This window comes from Capsaspora owczarzaki (assembly GCF_000151315.2).
Source record: "Capsaspora owczarzaki ATCC 30864 unplaced genomic scaffold supercont2.11, whole genome shotgun sequence".
NCBI lineage: Eukaryota > Filasterea > Ministeriida > Capsasporidae > Capsaspora > Capsaspora owczarzaki.
This window is the reverse complement of record NW_011887302.1, coordinates 516,021-535,061: the sequence shown is the minus strand read 5'-3', so window position 1 is coordinate 535,061 and position 19,041 is coordinate 516,021. Positions and strand designations below refer to the sequence as shown.

Genomic DNA, 19,041 nt, shown 5'->3' with positions numbered 1-19,041 from the left:
TTGTCCTTTTATTTTTATTTTTTTTTTATTTCTATCTTCATTGTTTCATTGTTTCTTAGTTTTTCATGGCGTCGGTGTTTTCTGCTGCGTTGGTCGAAGCTCAGAAGAAGAGCTTTTTCGGCAAAGCGGCTCCGAGCGGCTACGTTGCCGGCGCTGGTCGCGGGTAACTTGTTCTTTATTCCTTGCTCTATTGTGGACTGTTGTTCATGATGATGATGATGATGATGATGATGATGACTGACGGAGCTGAGAACACTCACTGTCGGCGTGTGTGCGTTGTTCAACTTTGAAACAGAGCGACTGGTTTCACAACGCGGTCTGACATTGGTCCCGCGCGAGCACCCGGCGAAGTCGAAATGTAAGCCCGCATTGCGCTTCATGTTCAATGGATGGCAACGTCCACTCCTGGGGAGGGAACACACTGGGACGGCAAGCGCACAGACGAGATCTCGACGTTGCGCGACGACGTTGAGCTCCCGTCCCCCCCCCCTCGCGTTCATGCCCAGCGCTGTATTGAATGTGTGGATGCGTGGATGCGTGGACGGCTTGTGGCCCAGGCAGAGTGAGCGACAGGCGGGGCTTTGGATGATTCAAATCACTCACTCACCCTGCGTTCGTTCGTCTTGTTTCAATGCATGTCTGCAGTGAGGAAGCATCGCCGTTCGCACGACGCCGTGCAGCTGAGGAGGACAAGGAGAAGGATGGCAACCTGAACGACGCGCATTACGACGAGGAGAACGGCTACTCTGGATCGCTGTTCGCCTCGGCGCCGTACGAGGAAGACGACAAGGAAGCAGACGCCATCTACGACGCCATCGACAGGCGCATGGACACGCGCAGAGACGCCCGCAGAGAGAAGAAGATGCAAGAGGAGATTGACCGATTCAATCAAGAGCACCCGAAAATCCAGCAGCAGTTTGTAGAGCTCAAGCGCGGCTTGAATCAAATGTCGGCCGAGGACTGGGAGATGCTTCCAGAGGCCGGCTCGCTGCGCGCGAAGAAGCCTCGCCTGGTTCGTCCAGAGCGATATACACCTGTGCCAGACTCGGTCATCAACGCGGCACGCACGGCTGGCGAGACAACCACCGCCGTCGACCCGATGCAGGGCATGGCAACGCCTGGCGACTTGACCCAGATTGGCGAGGCGCGCACGTCCATTTTGAATGCCCGCCTCAACCAGGCCTCGGACTCTGTCACTGGCCAGACGGTTGTCGATGCCAAGGGCTACATGACGGACTTGAACTCGGTCATCCCGCAGAAGGGCTCCGACTACGGCGATTTGAACAAGGCGCGCACCCTCCTCGCCAACGTGACCCAAACCAATCCGCGCCACGCTCCAGGCTGGATTGCAGCGGCCCGCCTCGAAGAGGCTGCTGGCAAGATGGCGGCTGCACGCACCCTGGCCATGAAAGGCTGCGAGTTCTGCCCCAAGAGCGAGGACATGTGGGTTGAGGCCGCTCGGTTGCATCCGCCAGACCTCGCCAAGGCAGTGGTTGCCCAGGCCGTCGAGCAAATCCCGCATTCAGTCAAGATCTGGCTCAAGGCGTCCGACATTGAAACCGACACCACAGCCAAGAAGCGTGTGCTGCGAAAGGCGCTCGAGCACATTCCCAACTCGGTCCGTCTCTGGAAGACTGCCGTCGAGCTCGAGACACCCGAAGATGCCCGCATCCTGCTGGGACGCGCCGTCGAGTGCTGCCCCGACAGCGTGGACTTGTGGCTCGCACTCGCCCACCTCGAGACATATGATAACGCCAAGGCCGTGCTCAACAAGGCGCGCATGAGCATCCCCACCGATCGCCAAATTTGGATTGCTGCAGCGCAACTGGAAGAGGCCAACAGTGCGGATGGCAATCGTGTGATGGTGGACAAGATTGTTCAGCGCGGTAAGTTTTTGCGTCGGTGCGGGGGGGGGTGTTTCAAGGGGGTGCTGGGACGGCGATTGCTCGTTCTATGGTTTTGTATCTCACTTGTTCATTGTTGTTTTTGCAACTTGCGCTTGAACAGCAATCAAGGCATTGTCTGCCAACGGTGTGCAGATCGTTCGCGACGACTGGCTTGCCGATGCTCAAGTTTGCGAAAAGGCCAACTCGATTGCGACAGCCAAGAGCATTGTTATGAATGTTATTGACGTTGGTGTGGAGGCCGAAGATCGTCGAGTTACTTGGGCTGACGACGCTGCTACGGTACGTGGTGGTTTTTTTTCTTTGTGGTCGTTTGTTGATGGAATGTGAATGTGAATGTGCTGTGGTCTTGCCTCGCTCCTCACTTGCTCCTCCGCCAAACAGTTTGTCAGCCAAAACTGCATCAACTGCGCACGCGCAGTGTACGAGCACGCCTTGGAAAAGTTCTCATCCAAGCAATCGTTGTGGAAGAGCGCTGCGCTGCTCGAAAAGCAGCACGGTACTCCCGCGACTGTGCACGCCGTGCTGGAAAAGGCCGTTCGTTACTGCCCGCAGGCCGAAGAGCTCTGGCTGATGGGCGCCAAGGAGCAATGGCGCGCGGGCAATATTGAGCAGAGCAAGCAAATTTTGATGTACGCCTTCAACGCAAACCCCAACAGCGAGGAAATTTGGCTGGCAGCCGTCAAGCTGGAAAGCGAAACCAGCGAGTTTGCTCGAGCTCGCGCACTTCTCGACCGTGCACGGGCCAATGCTCCCACCGCCCGTGTCTGGATGAAGTCTGCCAAGCTCGAGTGGCAGTTGAATGAGCTGGAGCGCGCAAAGACCCTGCTGGCCGAAGGAGTCCAGCTTTTCCCGGAATTTGACAAGCTTCACATGATGCGAGGGCAAATCCTCATGCAGCAAGGCGATGAAAACGGCGCCCGAGAGGCCTACAAGGAAGGCGTACGTTGCAGCGATCTGTGGTGTTTTTTGTTTGTTTTCTGCAGAGGTGGATCGGTACTGAAAGCTGTGCATTTGTGGCTATTGTTGTTGTTGTTGTTTGGATGCAGATCCGACGATGCACTTCCTCCATTCCACTATGGCTTCTGGCTGCGCGGCTGGAGGAACAGACTGGCAATTTGACAAAGGCGCGCGGTATTCTGGAACGAGCTCGCTTCAAGAACCAAAAGAACGATACTTTGTGGCTGGAGGCGGTTCGCGTCGAGACTCGAAGCGGCAACGCAGCAGCCGCACAAGCGCTCATGGCCAAAGGTGAGATGTGGCTGTTGAGCGAAATTTGTTGCTCATGCGTGCTTTTTGGAGAAACGACAAACTCATTGTGCGAGCGTTGGACCTGTTGTGGTTTTTTTTTTCCTTTTCGTAGCGATGCAAGAGTGCCCCACGTCTGGTCTCCTCCTGGCCGAGGCCATTTTCATGGAACCAGTTCCATTGCGACGAGCGAAAAGTCTCACCGCTGTTCAGCGCAACGAAGACAGCCCGCACGTTCTTGTTGCTGTTGCAAAGTAAGAAACGCGGACGGGTTTTTTTTTCTGAATTTCTGCGATTGTTGTTTTCCGTTTCAGGCTGTTGCTCACTCCTTCCTTCCCTTGTCCACCTCTAGGCTTTTGTGGGCTGAGCGCAAGGTGGAAAAGGCTGCTGAATGGTTCCGCCGCGCGATCGGTGCTGATCCAGACCTCGGCGACGCTTGGGCCACCTTTTATAAATTCCAGCTGCAGCACGGCACTGCCAATGACCAGCAGGATGTTTTGCAAAAGTGTGTTGCAGCAGAACCGCGGCACGGGGAGCACTGGACGCGAGTTTCCAAGTCCATTGAGAACTGGAACAAGCCGACAGCTGAGTTGTTGCAGCTCGTCTCTGCGCTTGCTGTGTAGTGCTCTCGACATTGAAGTTCTGGAGTTGTTGTGTCCTAACGTGTGTCAGAACATGAACATTTCACCTTTGGTTTTGGTTTTGCGGCTGTTCATTCCTGCATCATCATTCAGCTTTTCGTCTTTTCTTTATTTGTTGCCTTTTTCTCTTTCGCTCAGTCTCATCTTTTACCTCTCACTCTCTCTGATTCCCATATTTGTTCATGTCCGCTCAATTGCCAACGTAAGCCACTGCATTCCACTTGACTCACTCACTCACTCACTCACTCACTCACTCACTCACTCACTCACTCTCTCTAATGACCCATTCGTCCACAGCTTGCCTCCGTGGGTGACGTTCGCCGCTGCTGATCAGACCAGCCTCGTCCAGCGCTCACCCGAATCTGCTCTGGCCAAATCGGCTCGTCTACGCCGAGAGCAGCAGCAGCAGCAGCGCAACAACCGGAGCAATGACACTGCCAGTGACTGGTTTGACACTCCTGCTCCAAACGCGAACGAGGATCGTGACGACAAGGACGAGCAGCAGGACGACGACGACGACGTCGAGAATGCTGCTGATGCTGCGTCATCCAGTTCACCCACTCCTGCTGCTGCTGCTGCTGCTGCTGATACTACTCCTGCTGGCGACCACGACACGAACGCCGTGCAGGAGGCTGTTGCGGGCTACCTGGCGCACTCGCTGCTCGACTGGGGTCTGTTCACGTTTGCCGCGCCAACGTCCGTGTTTGACCCGCTCCAGCAGCAGAAGAAGAACACTCGCATTCCGGATGGATTCCATGCCAAGACGGATGCGTATTCAGACCACTCCCGCTTCAAGACCGCTGCGAGCGTCAGTGGTCACGACGATGCGGACGACCACGACACGGACGACACGGACGACACGGACGACACGGACGACTCTGGACTTGCCGGACGGACGTCCAAACGCGCACGAACGACCAAAAAGGCAGGGGCAGGGGCAGGGGCGCCGGTCGAGCTCTCCGAAGTGCGCATCGCAGAGCTGTTTCCGCTCGACCTCAACCCAGTCCCGGTGCAAACCGAACTCCAAGCGGTCTCGGGAGGCAAGCTGACAGCCGCTCAGCTGCACGATGTGCGGCAAACTGGCGAGTTTTCGGTGCCATCGCAAAGCGAGCCCGATCAGCAGCACGTTTGGAGACTGTCGTCGTGGCTGCAGCAGGGCAAGTTGCGCGTCTGGGCTCGCTTTAGCCGGTTCCTGTGCGCCTCGGCTGAGATGGTCTGGTGCACAGTGCCAGATGTTCTCGTGCGCAATTCCAACTTTAGCGTGGTTGGAGGAGTCCAGTCCCTTGCTCGTGGAGGCTACAGAGTGCTCGACCTGCTGATTGGCATGCGCGCAATGACAAACAAGTATTCAGACTCTGATATTGAAACGTTTGTGGCCCGCCGGCGAGCTTGGCATCTCCTCCGAGGCTTGAAAATGGTGAGGCACTCGGCTCCAGTTTTCGCTCCTTTCTCTCCTGCCAGCCGCACCTTCCCACAAAACTCACACTGCCTTCGTCCAACTCATTTCGTTGTGCTCACAGACGGCCGTCCCGTTCGTGTTTGTCGACTCGGAAGGGACGGAAGTGGATCTTCGATTCGCCCACCCGCACATTCGCTCCAAACTATCCAGCGCCCTGCACAAGATTGCAACAGAAGTGGAGAGCGCTTGGAATGACTCTCGTGCAGAATTTCGTGGCATGGTCAAGCAGTACATTGCGGCCAATCCATCCGCGCTCCCAAGCAGCATTACACTCACGGCCTTCCTCGATCACGCTTGCGTCAATGAGCAAAACCGGCGCTTGCTCAACGCAATCCGGACTGACGCAAAGCTGGACGCGCTCGCTCCGGGCATTGGATCCACGTTGCACCAGTTGGTGCTCGGAAGTCTTCTGGCCACGCTGACCCAGAGCGAGCTGTCTTATCGCCTCGATCAGCTGCACAGCACCGTGCAGGCAGATCTGCAGAAGAAGCATCCCATTCTGTCTCAAACCAGTTGGCTGGCTCGAGCAGTGAGCGCCGCCGAGGCGCCCTCGCGCGCCGCCATTGAGGCCGAGTTCAACCCGACACTGCTGGCGCGCGCGCGACAGGCGCAGCTGCCGCTGTTTGTTTTCCTTTTGCAGCGTTTGCAATCGTTTGATCCGCGCCCCATCATCAAACAGTACAGCAGCATTGTTACGCCAAAGTACGAGCTTGTCAGCAAACGCAAGATCTGGAACCCCAACAACTGGATTATCACCGATACCGCACGAACGGATCGCGACAACAATGAAGTGGACCGAATCGATCGGACCGAGCCGGGCCAAGCCGACCTCAACCCGCCCGAGCTGACTGAAGCACAGCTCGATCGGCTCATTCTGAGCCCGGAGCTGGCCAAGGAGCGTGCCGCCCAGCGTCCGTTCTCGGGCACGACGCCCAGTCGTGGTGTTATTGGGCCGCATTGGAATGTGGAAACCTCCATTGCCTACCGCATCACCTCTCGTTTCCCCGGCTGGCGCCTTGCTCTCATCGCCCAGCGCTCGTTTGTCTATTCATTCAACATTTTCTTTGTTGCGGTGTTGGGTTCGCTCATTTCGGGGCCCTTTGGTGTCCGCGCGCTGTTCGAGCGGCATGATTTCCCGCTTGGCAAGCAGATCTGGAGCGACGGGCGGGAGCGCCCAATGGTCATCCCAAACCGCATCTGCGTGTCGACACTTTGGACTCGTCTGAATCGCTTGCATGCGCATGTCCATCAGTGCCGCGTCGAATATGAGGCGACGATGGACAATGGCATCATTGGCAAAGGCTTTTCGCGACCCTTCCACATTCTGTGGCACCGTGGTATCGTCGGCGGCCTCGGCTCGGTCATGCTTCTCGTCGGCCAGCCCATATTGACAGTGTTGAATGTCGGGCTGTCGCTTGCGGCCGGCGTGGGCGCTCCCGCGATCGCTCTCGGTGTCGCGCTGGCTCGCTACCTTGCCGACATTGTCCTCTATGACTCTAGCACGAAAGGATCATCCCACCGCGGCCTTCCCCTCTTGCAAGTCCTCTTCCGTAACCTGCTCGATGGCTTGGTCAAGGTCGTCGTGCCGCTGATTGCAGGTCTTGCCGTCCTCCCGATCGCCGCAGTGTTTGTGGTGCTTTTTGGCGCAATCCTGATGGTGGCTTCTTCCATTTGGGACACTGTGGTCTTCAACGCAGTGTTGCGTCATCGCGCTCGCGTTCCACGGTCGGATACATTCCTTGCCGTTCGTGTGAAAGGCCCTGGTCTCATGCTGCAGCACTTTTACCAGGCTGATCCGTCGCAAGTGCTTCTCACATTGCGCCTCTTGCTCGAGCGCAAGCAGCTGCAGGCGTATCGAACTGCACAAGAGGCTGTTTTGCGCTTCCCCCTCGACCGGCTCGAGCAAACCAAGCGCCTGCTCTTCACGCCGCTCTCGTTGACGGTCGACTCGGACGCGCCCTACGAAAAGCACCTCAAGGCGCGTCACCAACACTTCCGCCATCTGATGGACAAGATGATTGAGCAACGCGAGCTCGATCTGGGCCTGTACTTTCACTCGAGTGGCTCGCGCCGCCTCGACGCGTTCCAGGCAATCAAGCACGCGGGCTCGATCAAGCTGACACGCGCAGACCTGGAGCAGGTGCTCACCGCCGCCGAGGCCATGGTGGCAGAGTTTTACACGACCAACATTATGCCGCTGCTCGGTCTGGATGCCCTTGTTCGCGCACACGAGCTCGACTTGAATGTCTCCGAAAGTGAGTGGCGGCAGACGGACATGGCCAGACTGGTCGAGCGTGGCCGCAAGGTCCTGTGGACGGGACGCTCGCATCCCGACGACTGGGACGGCCTGTCGCGCGAGCTGTTGACGAGCATCTTTGTTGCCATCTTGTCGCCCTTGGAGGACACGGACGTGTCGCACCGCCTCAAGCCCCGCCACATTACACCCTCGCGCTACATGAACATGCTCGTCTCGGGCGACTGGCAAGACACGCTCGAGACCGTTCGTGTGGTTGTCGATGCAGCAACTCCAGCCGCTCCAGCAGTTGCTGCTACACCCGAAGACCAGTGCGTGTACCTGCAAAGCATGGCCTCGCTGATGCAAAACTTCAGCACCAATGCTGCTACTGCTCCCGTCGTCGCTTCCTCCCAGCCCTTCCTCGTCGCCCAATTCGGCACCCCAACGCTGCTCAACTCCACGAGCCAAGTTCCCTCGGTTGGGCACATTTTGAGCGGGGACCAGCTTTTCGAGTCCCGCTACAACGCGGCTCATGTGCCTGTGCATCGCTACTGGCTCGGTTTGCGGCCGGATCTCTCTGAATTCGGTGTTGGTGGTGTGACTACAAATGGCCCAGTCGCAGCACCCTCCTCAGACCTTGGTTCTACTCGGCTTGCTGCGAGTGGGAGCCTGGCTACCTCTTCGGAGACGTTGCTGAGATGATGATGATGATGATGTGTTTGTGTTTTGCTTTTATCTTTGGTTGTTGTTGTTGTTGTTGTTGTTGTTGTTGTTGTTGCTGCGTGTTGCGTTCAAAGGCAAACAAGTCACTTCTTGAAAATTCATTGAATCTATGTCCTGCACCAGCATTCACGCTAGCTTGTCCAGCATCCATGCGATCGGTGAAAACAAGGGCGACTTGTCCCAAAACAGCCACCGACCCAAAAACGACATTTGCGATGCAGGCGCAATCACATGCAGGTGCAAGTGCTTGATCATGACCAGCGGCGGCCAATGAAACCCAATTCTCGCATCTTGGCCATCGAGGCTGTGATCTGCTAATAGTTTAAGTGCAACCTCGTTCATTTCGTGAACTGCGGCAGAAAAAGCAAGAGGTTCAGATGAGAATTGGGTGTCGAATCGGACGTAAGACCCCGCGCACCCTTGACTCGCATACCGAGCGCAGAGTGCGTTGAATCGAGGAGTGTAGCATCTCGAATGTGTTGCTTGGGGACGACGAGGAGATGCGTTGGAGCCGCTGGTCGAATGTCTCGAAACGCGACCAGACGCTCATTCTGAAACAACACACACGCAGAGCAGAACGAGGTCAGGCTTCAAAATCCAAACCGCATCAGGTCTCGTCAGGTCTCGTCAGGGTCACACCTCAAACAACAGCGTCGTAGAAGGGTCCTGGCCGCTCGAAATTCGACAAAACACGCAATCTGCCGACATGCCAAAAACAGACTGACTTGGATCTGAGAATTTGTCCTGACAGTCAACGTGTGCCTCTCTCAACAACCAAATCCCATCTCACCATCAACAATCAACAATCACCAATCAACAAGAACAAAAGAATTAAAGAGCTCAATTGCTACATTGCTTTTACAACGAAAATCCTGCAGCAACAGAACAGAGCAACAAACTGGGAAGAGCCTGCCACTCCTTGTTTAAAGGTCTCGCAAAAGATCGTGGAGAGGGGAAGGGGACGGTGGCAGCGCTTATTCGCTGGCCTCAGTGCGCAGGCGGGCGTTGGCGTTGAGGACCTTGATGTTGAGCTGGGCGGCACGCTCAACGATGGCCTTGCGGTTTCGGCTGGAGACGTTGTGGGCGATCTCGGCAGCGAAGGTTCGGTTGTGCAAGAGGAGGACCTCGAGCTCCTTCAGGTTGGCAACGGTGAACTTGCGGAAGCCGTCGGGAAGGAGGTGACGGGTCTTGTGGTTGTTGCGGTAGCCGATCTTGGGCATGACGTAGGTGCCGTGCATGCGACGACGGACAACGTTGTCAATACCCTTGGGCTTGCGCCACGACTGGGCAACGCAGGCATACTTGTCCGACTGGTGGCGGATGAAGCGCTTGGTGCGCTTCTTGACGATCTTAACGCGGTTGGCGGAGGCAACCATTTGCGATTCTAGACGTGGTGGGAGGGCATTTCCAAAGTGAGCGATGGATGTGGCAAGATGAGGAAAAGCGATGCGGGAGTTGGGGAAAGAGTAAGAGCGAGCCCGTGTGTGTCGTGTGTACGAAAGGGGTTTTTTTTTTTTTTTTGAGCAATGACATGTTATGGAGCGCCACTTGCCCCCGCCCCCGGTCTTTCGTGGAACTGCCCCTGGCAAGCAATACGCAAGACGTGCGTAGCGACGGAGCGACGGCACCGAGGGGAGGGCTACAGGCTTCACAAGGGCAAAAGCCAACTTCAACCCAAAACTCTTTGCTCTGGTCTTCCCTGCTCAAACGACACCGCCGGGCTGCTACGACACTCCACCTCACTGCACGCTTTGATGAATGCTGATGGCAAGCAGCACCGTGGGTCAGAGAACAAGCAGGCGCGAACGAAGCCGAGGGCAAGACGAAACAAAGCAAGAGCGGTTCCGGTCGCGGCCCGCCAAACATCCCATCTCGGCGACCCGTCTCGGCCCCAGATGCATTGCTCGACCCCTCCCTTGCACTCTAATCGTTCGTGTGACATGGTTCTCTATCGGATTGCATGGGCAGCGGGCCGGGAGGACGTGCGGATGACGGGGCAGCGGCGGTTTTGCCAGAGTGCTGATTCTCACATTAGAACAAGAGAGCGAGCAAATCTGTTTTGGACGAATAATGTTCTGCACTGAAAACCATTAAAGATTTGTTTTGCTTATTGTCTTTCGTTGTTTTTTTTTTTTTTTTTTTCCTTTCGCTCGCTGTTTGCTGGAGACTTTGTATGGTAAGAGCGAATATCCCAAATAACAATACGGTGGATTTGCAATGCATGACGTCGAATCCAGCAACTCAGACACTCGTTTCAGCGCACAAGTCAGTCCTTTGTTCCCAACTTTTTCTCTTTTTTTCGTTCCAGCGATCCCCCCGTCGCTCAATACACAGACTCAGCAATGTCGCTTGCCTTCGACGAGTACGGGCGACCGTTCATCATCCTGCGCGAGCAGGACACACGCCAGCGAATGACCGGCTCGGACGCCATCAAGCAGCACATTCTGGCCGCCAAGGCGATCGCTCACACCCTCAAGACCTCCCTCGGACCAAAGGGTGCGTGTCTCGACGCTTGGTTCCTTTTGTTGTGGTGATTGGTTGGTTGTTGGGGGGGAGGGGAAGGAGCGTGGGGCCGATTCACAGGTCGAAATGGTCGAACGAGTGAAACAACAAAAAAGAAAAAAAAATATTGTTTAGTGGGCAACAAAATCCAGCCTCGACTAGTGAGTGAGTTTGTAGAAAATTGCGCGGCAAATGCAAACAATGTGGAAACACATGTCTCACAAAAAAAAAAAAAAAAAAAAAAAGCAGTGATCTCGATTTCTGCTGTTGCAGTTGTTGCTGGATCTGTGAATCTCCCATTGCTGCCCCGCAGACCTGATGACGCGATAGATGCGTGGTGCGATTGCACGTGAGGCAGGCCTGTGATTTTGGACGAAGGCTGAGCCAAAGTCTGCCTTTGAAAAAACAAGAAGACAGAACACGAAAATCCACAAAAAAAAAAAAAAAAATAGAAGAAAATGTTTTTTTTTCGTTTTTTTCGTTGAATTTCAATGTCAGCATTTTGGCAACGGAAAACGCGTGGAAGACGACTTTTGTCATCCGCATTGGAACATTGATGCATGTGTGTGTGTGTGTGTGTGTGTGTGTGTGTGTGTGTGTGTGTGGTTGTGTGTGCTCAACCCAACAAGCGAGAGAGCAAGAGGCAGCAAGCGAGAGAGCGAGAGGCAGCAAGCGACTTCGTCTTGACAGCGACTTTGGGCACCGCTCACTCACTCACTCACTTTCACACTTGCTTGCCTGTGACTTGCTTGCTGTTTGGAACCATCCCCAGGCCTGGACAAGATGATGGTGTCGCCCGATGGCGCAGTCACAATCACAAACGACGGTGCGACCATTCTGTCACAGATGGACGTGCAGCACCCGATTGCCAAGCTGCTGGTCGAGCTGTCGCAGTCGCAAGACAGCGAGATTGGCGACGGCACGACTGGCGTTGTTGTGTTGGCCGGCTCGCTGCTCGAGCAGGCCGAGCACCTGATTGACCGCGGCATCCACCCCATCCGCATTGCGGACGGTTTTGAGATGGCTTGCGCCGTGGCAGTCAAGCAGCTCGAGGCTGTCAGCGACATCATCCCCGTCGGCAAGGACGAGAAGGAGTCGCTTGTGCAGACCGCCATGACCACGCTCGGCTCGAAGATTATCAACAAGTGCCACCGACAGATGGCCGAGATTGCCGTCGATGCCGTCCTGGCCGTCGCCGACCTCGAGACCCGCGACGTCAACTTTGAGCTCATCAAGATGGAGGGCAAGGTTGGCGGCCAGCTCCAAGACACCCAGCTCGTGCGCGGTGTCGTCATTGACAAGGACTTTAGCCACCCCCAAATGCCCAAGGAGTTGCGCGACGCCAAGATTGCCATCCTCACCTGCCCGTTCGAGCCGCCAAAGCCCAAGACCAAGCACAAACTCGACATTGCCTCCGTCGAGGACTACAAGTCCCTCCAGTCGTACGAGCACAAGATCTTTGTTGAAATGATCGAGCGCGTCAAGCAATCCGGCGCCAACTTTGTTGTGTGCCAATGGGGCTTTGACGACGAGGCCAACCACCTCTTGTTGCAGAACAGCCTCCCCGCCGTCCGCTGGGTCGGTGGCCCCGAGATTGAGCTGGTCGCCATCGCCACAAACGGCCGCATTGTCCCGCGCTTTGAGGAGCTGTCGCCCGAGAAGCTCGGCCACGCCGGCGTCGTCCGCGAGATTTCCTTTGGCACCACCAAGGACCGCATGCTCTTCATTGAGGACTGCAAGAACACTCGCGCAGTCACGGTCTTTGTTCGCGGCGGCAACCAAATGATCATCGAGGAGGCCAAGCGCTCGCTCCACGACGCCATCTGCGTCGTCCGCAACCTCGTCAAAGACAACCGTGTCGTCTATGGCGGCGGTGCTCCCGAGATCACCTGCTCCCTCGCCGTCTACGAGGCTGCCGACAAGGTCGCCACGCTCGAGCAATACGCCATGCGTGCCTTCGGTGATGCCCTTGAGGCCACCCCGATCGCCCTCGCCGAGAACTCTGGTCTGCCCCCGATCGAGACGCTCGCCGCCGTCAAGTCCCGCCAGGTCAAGGAGAAGAACCCCCGCCTCGGCATTGACTGCAACATGACTGGCAACGCTGACATGCGCGACCAGCACGTCGTCGAGACCCTCGTTGGCAAGAAGCAGCAATTCCAGCTCGCCACCCAACTCGTCAAGATGATTCTCAAGATTGACGACATTGTCACCCCCGGCGGCGCCCAGTAAACAACAGTACAACAGTGTTGTTTTTGCTGTCGCTGTTTCTTGCTCGCTCCCTCTTTTTTGGTGTGTTTCCTTCTTTTTTTTTGCGTGAGTTGTATTGCTTTTGTATACCAAACAAGTTTCACACTCCTAGATTTACAAAGATGTTGTTTGCTGAATCGTTGGTGTTTGCCATGATGAACCAGTTGCTCTTTTTTTTTTTTTTTTTTTTTTTTTTTTGAGAATCTCGTGGTGTCGATTGTAATTCCAAAAGGGGGACCATCTGGCATACACGAGGTTTCAAAAGAGGAAACATTTACAAACAAACAAAAAAAAAATACCCAACAAAAAGCAACAACATAGCCAAAGTTTTAACGGAAGAGCGCGGCCAATTCTTCAAAGGCACGCTCGAGGTTGTTGGCAAAGCGGGCAGAGTCCGTGTTCTTGGCAGAAATCTTGCTCGAAACGTGCGCAAAGAGGCAGTGGCTGCCAGCAAACATGTACGAGGTGCCATAGCCGTCGTCGGCGACGGGGCCAAAGCCGCCGCCAGGGCCGATCTTGTGGCGATCCTTGCCCTCGGGCTCCCACAGCTTGGTCTGCTGCTGGGGCTGCTGCGAAGTCGAGAGCTTCCATGCGCGGGACAGGGCGTCCTTGAGGAAGGGCGAGTCGACGCCGAGGCCTTGGGAGACAACGTACAGCGCAAACAGGTGGCGGTCAATGCCCTTGCCAGACATGGCGTCGCGGTAGAGGTTTTGGTGGGTTTCGCCGGCCTTGCGCAGGAGCTGGATGCGTTGCTCCTTGGTGACGGAGGGGTTGACCATTGCGCGCACAAACTCGCGGGCATCGACCGACGCGGGGCGGACGGTTTCGGTGCGGCCCTGCTTGTACAGACGGGTCATGCTCGACTCGTAGGTCAGAGGGGTTTCGCCGTTCGAATCGTGGTAGTAGGCCAGCTGAAGTGCCATCTGGACGTACGCGTCGGGGGAGATCTTGGCGTGCTTCATGTAGTCCTTGCCATACTTGCTGTGGTGGAGAATGCTGAGGTCGAGGTCGTTGATGATGGTCGTGGCCTTGGCGACGGCCGTCTTGATGGCCTCGCTGAGCTTGGGCGAAAAGTCCCAGGCAAGCTTGTGGGGCGCGGCGGTGGCGACGCGAGGAGTCGTGCTCTCGGGGCGGATGTTGTGGCCGTGCTCGTCGTACGCGTCCTCAGTCTCGTGGCACATGACCCATTCCCACATGTGGGCAACGACGGGAGCATCGGCCCACGAGTGCTCGCAGTTGAGGCCAGCGCGGCCGTCGGGGAAGAGCACCAAGGTGAAGGACTTGTCAAACCAGCGGTTGTAGCCATTTCCGTGCAGCAGGGCCTTGCCGCGCGAGGACAGGTCCTTGGGGGTTTCAGTGTCGAGCGAAAGCACAAAGATGGCCTTGTCGATAATGTCCAGCGACTCCTTGTTGACGCCCGAGGCAAAGTGCTCGCTGCGGACAGCGGCCCAGACGTGGCGCTCCTCGGCCGTGAAGGCGGCAAGGTGCTCCTCCTCGTACGAGGCAGAGTCACCGCGGTCGGCGTCCTCGACAATCCAGTGCAGGTGGTTTTCAAATTCGAACGGGGCGAGAATCTGGCCCTTGCGGTTGTAGACGGAGAGCTGGTAGTAGCGGCCCTTGCGGAGGACAACAATGTACGACGAGTAGTCGTGGTGCTCGAGCGTGTCGCACTCCTTGCCGGGGATGCGGGTGGTGGTGAACAGGCGCTCGTACTGGGCCATGCAGAGCGGGACGGTGTCGCGGATGGTGATGGGCTCGATTTCCTCGCGGTCGAGATCGCGCTTGAACTTGAGAATGTTGGAAATGAAAAGAGCGGCACGGGCAAGCTGGTTGGTGCAGGGCATGTAGGTGAAGGCGTCGAGCACATAGTAGTTCGAGTTGACCATGATGGACGAGCGGCCGCGCAGGTAGACGTACTTTTCCCACCAGTCAGAGACATAGTTGGAGGTCGTGAGCCACTTGAGCATGAGGTAGCGCTGAAGACGCGGGCCCTCGTTGGCGAGGAACTGGTCGACAAGCGCCTGCGAGCGGGCAAGCTCCTCGGTGCTCTGAATGCCAGCCACCGAGCGGAGGTAGCGAGCGCACGTCTGCCTCAGGCGAGGCACGGGCAGCGACGGGATTGAGTTTTGGAAGCCATAAGTCAGGGCATGGGAGCCGGTGAAGATGCGGACGCAGACCTGTTTGGGGAGGAAGAGGAGAGTGTGAGTATGACAAAAAAAAAAAGGAGACAGTCCCGCAACAGCAAAACAAAGGAAAGAGATGGCGACAAACGTACAGCCCAAGCAGTGGTCGAGAAGCTTTGCTGGCGAGGAGCCTCGTACAGCCAGCCGCGGTACGAGAGGAGAAGACGGAGGCAGACACGACGCAGGAAGGAAGCAGTGAGGAAGATGCCAGTGCCAGTCACAGCCGAGATGAGCGCGATTTGTCCATTGGGAGAGAACGATCGGATGCTGTAGAGGTTGAGGGGGTTGAGCAAAAACATGCAGAGACCAAAGGCAAAAGATTTTGGTAAGATGGATGCTCGAAAAAATGACACCATCGTCGCTCGCAAACATTAGACAACGTAGCATACCCAGGGATGTAGCTGCCAAACTTGGTGAGGAGAGAAGAGTACTGTGACCATGAAGGAAAAGAGAAGAAGAGGAAAGGGAGTGAGTTGTTACACAAAAAGCGGATTGCCAAGTCCAGACGAACACTGCTGCTGCTGCTGCTGCTGCTGCTGCTGCTAGAACTTACCGGCGACAGGTATTGGTGGTTGGGGAAGAGGAGGATGGCAGCCGGGGAGGCGACCGAGAAGACCCACTGGACTGGCTTGGCGGGGAAGATCGAGTTGATGACTGCGTTGCGAGCGCGGGCGACAACCTTCCTGGTCGCGCGGACGAGCGCCGGGATGGCATCCTGATGGCGACAGAGACAGAGACATGTGAGTTGGTCAGTGATCGTTGAACAAAGTCATCACTGTGGCTGAAACGCAGCAGTGTGAGATTCGGTGATTCACGTTGTTTTCCGTGATTCAGTGCCATGCTCGAGGTCCACTGTTCATTGAGAGGGGGGGGTTTGTGTGTGTGTTTTGTCATCCCACTCATTGAACGCATGACGCATCCCATTGCATATTGAATGATGAAGACAAGTGTCACAAAACAAACAAAAACCAACCAAAAAAAAAAAAAAAAGCCGATAAAACAAGTCGGCGCTTTTTATGTTTTTATGTTATCGCAGTCAGACGATCGTCAAACGAGCGATTGCTGTTGTTGGTCTCAAAAGCGCAACTGTGACTTTCATCAACAACTGGTTTACAAAGCATGTTGATCGCTCGCTTGTCCGTTTTGCTTCTTGTTCAATAGTGTGATGGTTGTATTTTTTATTTTTATTTATTTTTTTTTTTAAATTTCACGTTCTTTTTTTTTTTTTTTTTTTTTTTTTCACGTGTTTTCCTATTTGTTTTTTGTTTGTTTTTTTTTCCAATACTTGTGATTTCACAAAAAGAAGGTATTCGATACGACGCATCACTAAATCGCACTGAACAATGGTAGGTTGCAAGATACAAAAACAAGAAAAAACCTCGACACTGTGAGAAAGCACGTTCTCTTCGTTCTTTCATTTTTGTTGTTTTTGAAAGCGACTTCAGCTTTGCATGTTGCAGCGTGTGAGTGTCATGCTGTGCTGCACGGACTGCAGCGGAACAACTGTGAGAGCGAAGCGCAACAAAGACAAACAGGAAAAAAAAAAAAAAGCGAATTTTGCAGTAGTTCGCTCTTCCTGCATGCTCCGTCGCTTCCATCTGCTGCTACAGGCAACCACGTCTCCCACTCTATTGGCAGGAGAGACAGAGAGTCGGGGAAGGGTCGGGGTGAGGGGGTGCGGAAGAACAAGAAGGGAACAGGGAACAAATGACAAGCAGCGCTCAAAACCGCACAACCGCAGTGTGTCAGTTGTGCACATTGTGATTGCCAGGCCAGGAGACGTAAGGAAGAGCAGCGCATCACTGCATCATGTGCGTGTTTATGTGTGCGTGTGTGACGAAGTTAGAGGGAGGGCGGTGATGGCTGACCTTGTTGATGCGGAGAACAATCTCGCCCTCCGAAGAGGAGACACCGAACGGCGACATGACGGCAGCGCGCGCTTCCGCCATGGTTGCTTGGTTTGGGGGGAAAAAAGTGAGACTGCGTTTACGTTTTTCTTTCAAGCGACGTTATTAAGAAAGTACAAAATCAGTATGTTGCAATGAGAGCGAGATTGTTGAGACAAATCGAACAGAAACGCTCAATGCTGAACGACGAAAGCAAAGTCGTTGATCTCTACAAACGATCAATCGATTGTCGCCTGCTTCATCCCGTTCCCAGCATCTTCACACAGTTTTTCGTATATCGAATGGAAGCACGGCAGCTTTGTGTCATGACGCAATGTGCACCAAGCATGTATCCGAGTTTGGAGTGTCTCGGCTTGTTTTTGAAAAAACAAAAAGTGACAGTCATTTTTATATCTCTTCAGTTAAAATCCCGCACCCGCTTCATCATGGCCGAGCCGTCGCACCTGACAGACGTATGTTCTCTCACCGAAAAGTTATGAGCGAACGGAATCGAGTCGGGCGGGCACGCTGTTGACAATGTTCTGACAACGCTGGCTACTTTTCTTGCGTTCTTTCCCTTGACTTGCAGCCTCTTTGGCCAGACGTCGACCCGAAGGCAGAGAAGTCGGCGCAGTTTGTTCTTCAAGATCACCAGCATCTCCACCGCCTCTGCATGGACTCGCTACCCTCGCCTTTCAAGTTGATGGAGAGTGACTATGTTGAAACTTCGCCGGGCTCTGGCGTTCTGCAACATTGTACGTGTTGTTTTGTTTTGGCTCCTTTCGTTTTTGGAGTTCGTTTTGGAGAGGTCGCAATCCTTTCACTTTCTTTCCGTTGTTGATTTGTCAGACGCAAACGGGAGTTCGAAAGCTGTCGGGTTTTCGGTGGTCGTGCCGCATCCAACTAACGACCGAGTATCACCATTCTGGAGGTTAACTCGCAAGGCATCCTATTGTTTTGTGGCACAAGAGCAGCAGTTTGCTCAAACGAAGCTCGGATTCTCGCGCAGTCTGGATGAGAATTGGCTTGCCGGTGGCATGGTTCATTACGTTGTGCATCCCACCGTTGCAGATATGACCATCGCAGAGTTTCAAGCCGAGTTGCTCACTCTATTTAGCACCCAGTGCGGCGTTGGCATGGGCAGTGACAGTGGGTTGAGTACGTCCGCACTCAGTATTGGCGGTTCCAGCACCGTTAGTGGCAAGACGATAGAAGACGCGCCTTCCTCAATACGACCGATTGTGGCCGCTCTTCGAAGGCACGTCAGTCAGTGCGCCGGCGTTGACCCGACTCGAGCTCTCGTCAGCTGCATGGTTCACGACAACTTGGCTCTGCGCCAGCTTTCTCTCGACGACGCCATGCAGCATGAAGATCTTTGCTGGTATCTCTACTGTGCCATCTTGCAAACAACTTTCTCACTGGGAGGACTGCAGTTTAGAGACCAGGTCAACACATTCCTGGCTGACTGCGCTTTGGAATTTGGCTTTCCAAGGTAAGGTCGTCTGTGTTGTCTGTGTTGCAATTCTCGATGGATCTTCGCTTTTTGACTTGTTTGTATTTTGCTGGACAGCGCTGAAGTCAAGACCGACGAGCCGAGTCATCCTGCTTCTTCTGAGCCCACGATGCGCACCTAAGCTGGTCCCGGAGGAGAACGGCCGTGAGTATGTCGTGTTCCTGCCTCTGACGAAAAGCACGCAAGCGGTGTTGTTGAAAGCTGTGCTGTTGACATCAAGTTTGTCGAGACTCAACTCGTGTTTGAGGAGACAAACGGCAACATTTGCGTCCATCTGCCTAAAGCTGCAGTTCTCAAGCTCACAGGCGTGACAGCGTGTAACTCGTACATTCAGAACAAGACGCGAAAATGCCGCAACAGAACCTCGGACAAATCCGGCTTTTGTCATGTTCACCGTGCATCCCCCATTACCCAAATTTGATTCTCAGTTCGCAAGTTTGCGCTACAAGAAGCGGCTTGCCCCCTCCCCCCCCCCGCGCTTGTTTGTTGCTGTTGTTTG

The 19,041-nt window shown here is 54.9% G+C and overlaps 6 protein-coding genes and 1 pseudogene across 7 annotated transcripts; 4 read left to right on the top strand and 3 right to left on the bottom strand.

Annotated features, from left to right (window-relative positions):
- Nucleotide 1: 1 nt before the first annotated feature.
- CAOG_06373 (pre-mRNA splicing factor) lies at nucleotides 2-3,897 on the top strand. The gene is made up of 8 exons (XM_004345072.2): nucleotides 2-163; nucleotides 296-358; nucleotides 646-1,886; nucleotides 2,008-2,186; nucleotides 2,289-2,846; nucleotides 2,954-3,155; nucleotides 3,268-3,406; nucleotides 3,505-3,897. The coding sequence occupies exons 1-8, from the start codon at nucleotides 66-68 to the stop codon at nucleotides 3,773-3,775; spliced, it is 2,751 nt and encodes a 916-aa protein (XP_004345122.1). The 5' UTR covers nucleotides 2-65; the 3' UTR covers nucleotides 3,776-3,897.
- Nucleotides 3,898-4,627: 730 nt separating this feature from the next.
- CAOG_06372 (hypothetical protein) lies at nucleotides 4,628-8,258 on the top strand. Its single transcript, XM_004345071.2, has 2 exons — nucleotides 4,628-5,210; nucleotides 5,314-8,258. The coding sequence occupies exons 1-2, from the start codon at nucleotides 5,004-5,006 to the stop codon at nucleotides 8,188-8,190; spliced, it is 3,084 nt and encodes a 1,027-aa protein (XP_004345121.1). The 5' UTR covers nucleotides 4,628-5,003; the 3' UTR covers nucleotides 8,191-8,258.
- A 37-nt stretch (nucleotides 8,259-8,295) lies between these two features.
- On the bottom strand, nucleotides 8,296-8,920 carry CAOG_06371 (hypothetical protein; the record flags this gene model as incomplete). The annotated part of the gene is made up of 3 exons (XM_004345070.2): nucleotides 8,296-8,561; nucleotides 8,645-8,762; nucleotides 8,851-8,920. Coding segments are annotated over 3 exons (412 nt in total), but the record flags the coding sequence as incomplete, so codon positions are not given.
- Nucleotides 8,921-9,036: 116 nt separating this feature from the next.
- CAOG_06370 (ribosomal protein L32) lies at nucleotides 9,037-10,265 on the bottom strand. The gene is made up of 2 exons (XM_004345069.1): nucleotides 10,242-10,265; nucleotides 9,037-9,595 (listed from the first exon to the last, which is right to left on the bottom strand). The coding sequence occupies exon 2, from the start codon at nucleotides 9,585-9,587 to the stop codon at nucleotides 9,186-9,188; it is 402 nt and encodes a 133-aa protein (XP_004345119.1). The 5' UTR covers nucleotides 9,588-9,595; nucleotides 10,242-10,265; the 3' UTR covers nucleotides 9,037-9,185.
- Nucleotides 10,266-10,473: 208 nt separating this feature from the next.
- On the top strand, nucleotides 10,474-13,073 carry CAOG_06369 (chaperonin epsilon subunit). The gene is made up of 2 exons (XM_004345068.2): nucleotides 10,474-10,707; nucleotides 11,486-13,073. Exons 1-2 carry the CDS (start codon nucleotides 10,554-10,556, stop codon nucleotides 12,940-12,942), a joined length of 1,611 nt encoding a protein of 536 aa, XP_004345118.1. The 5' UTR covers nucleotides 10,474-10,553; the 3' UTR covers nucleotides 12,943-13,073.
- Nucleotides 13,074-13,144: 71 nt separating this feature from the next.
- CAOG_06368 (carnitine O-acyltransferase) lies at nucleotides 13,145-17,123 on the bottom strand. The gene is made up of 5 exons (XM_004345067.2): nucleotides 17,012-17,123; nucleotides 15,697-15,858; nucleotides 15,533-15,573; nucleotides 15,236-15,410; nucleotides 13,145-15,137 (listed from the first exon to the last, which is right to left on the bottom strand). The coding sequence occupies exons 1-5, from the start codon at nucleotides 17,090-17,092 to the stop codon at nucleotides 13,290-13,292; spliced, it is 2,307 nt and encodes a 768-aa protein (XP_004345117.1). The 5' UTR covers nucleotides 17,093-17,123; the 3' UTR covers nucleotides 13,145-13,289.
- A 352-nt stretch (nucleotides 17,124-17,475) lies between these two features.
- Nucleotides 17,476-18,663, top strand: CAOG_06367 (hypothetical protein; annotated as a pseudogene; the record flags this gene model as incomplete). The annotated part of the gene is made up of 5 exons: nucleotides 17,476-17,502; nucleotides 17,619-17,784; nucleotides 17,879-18,202; nucleotides 18,288-18,521; nucleotides 18,600-18,663.
- Between the last annotated feature and the right edge of the window lie 378 nt (nucleotides 18,664-19,041).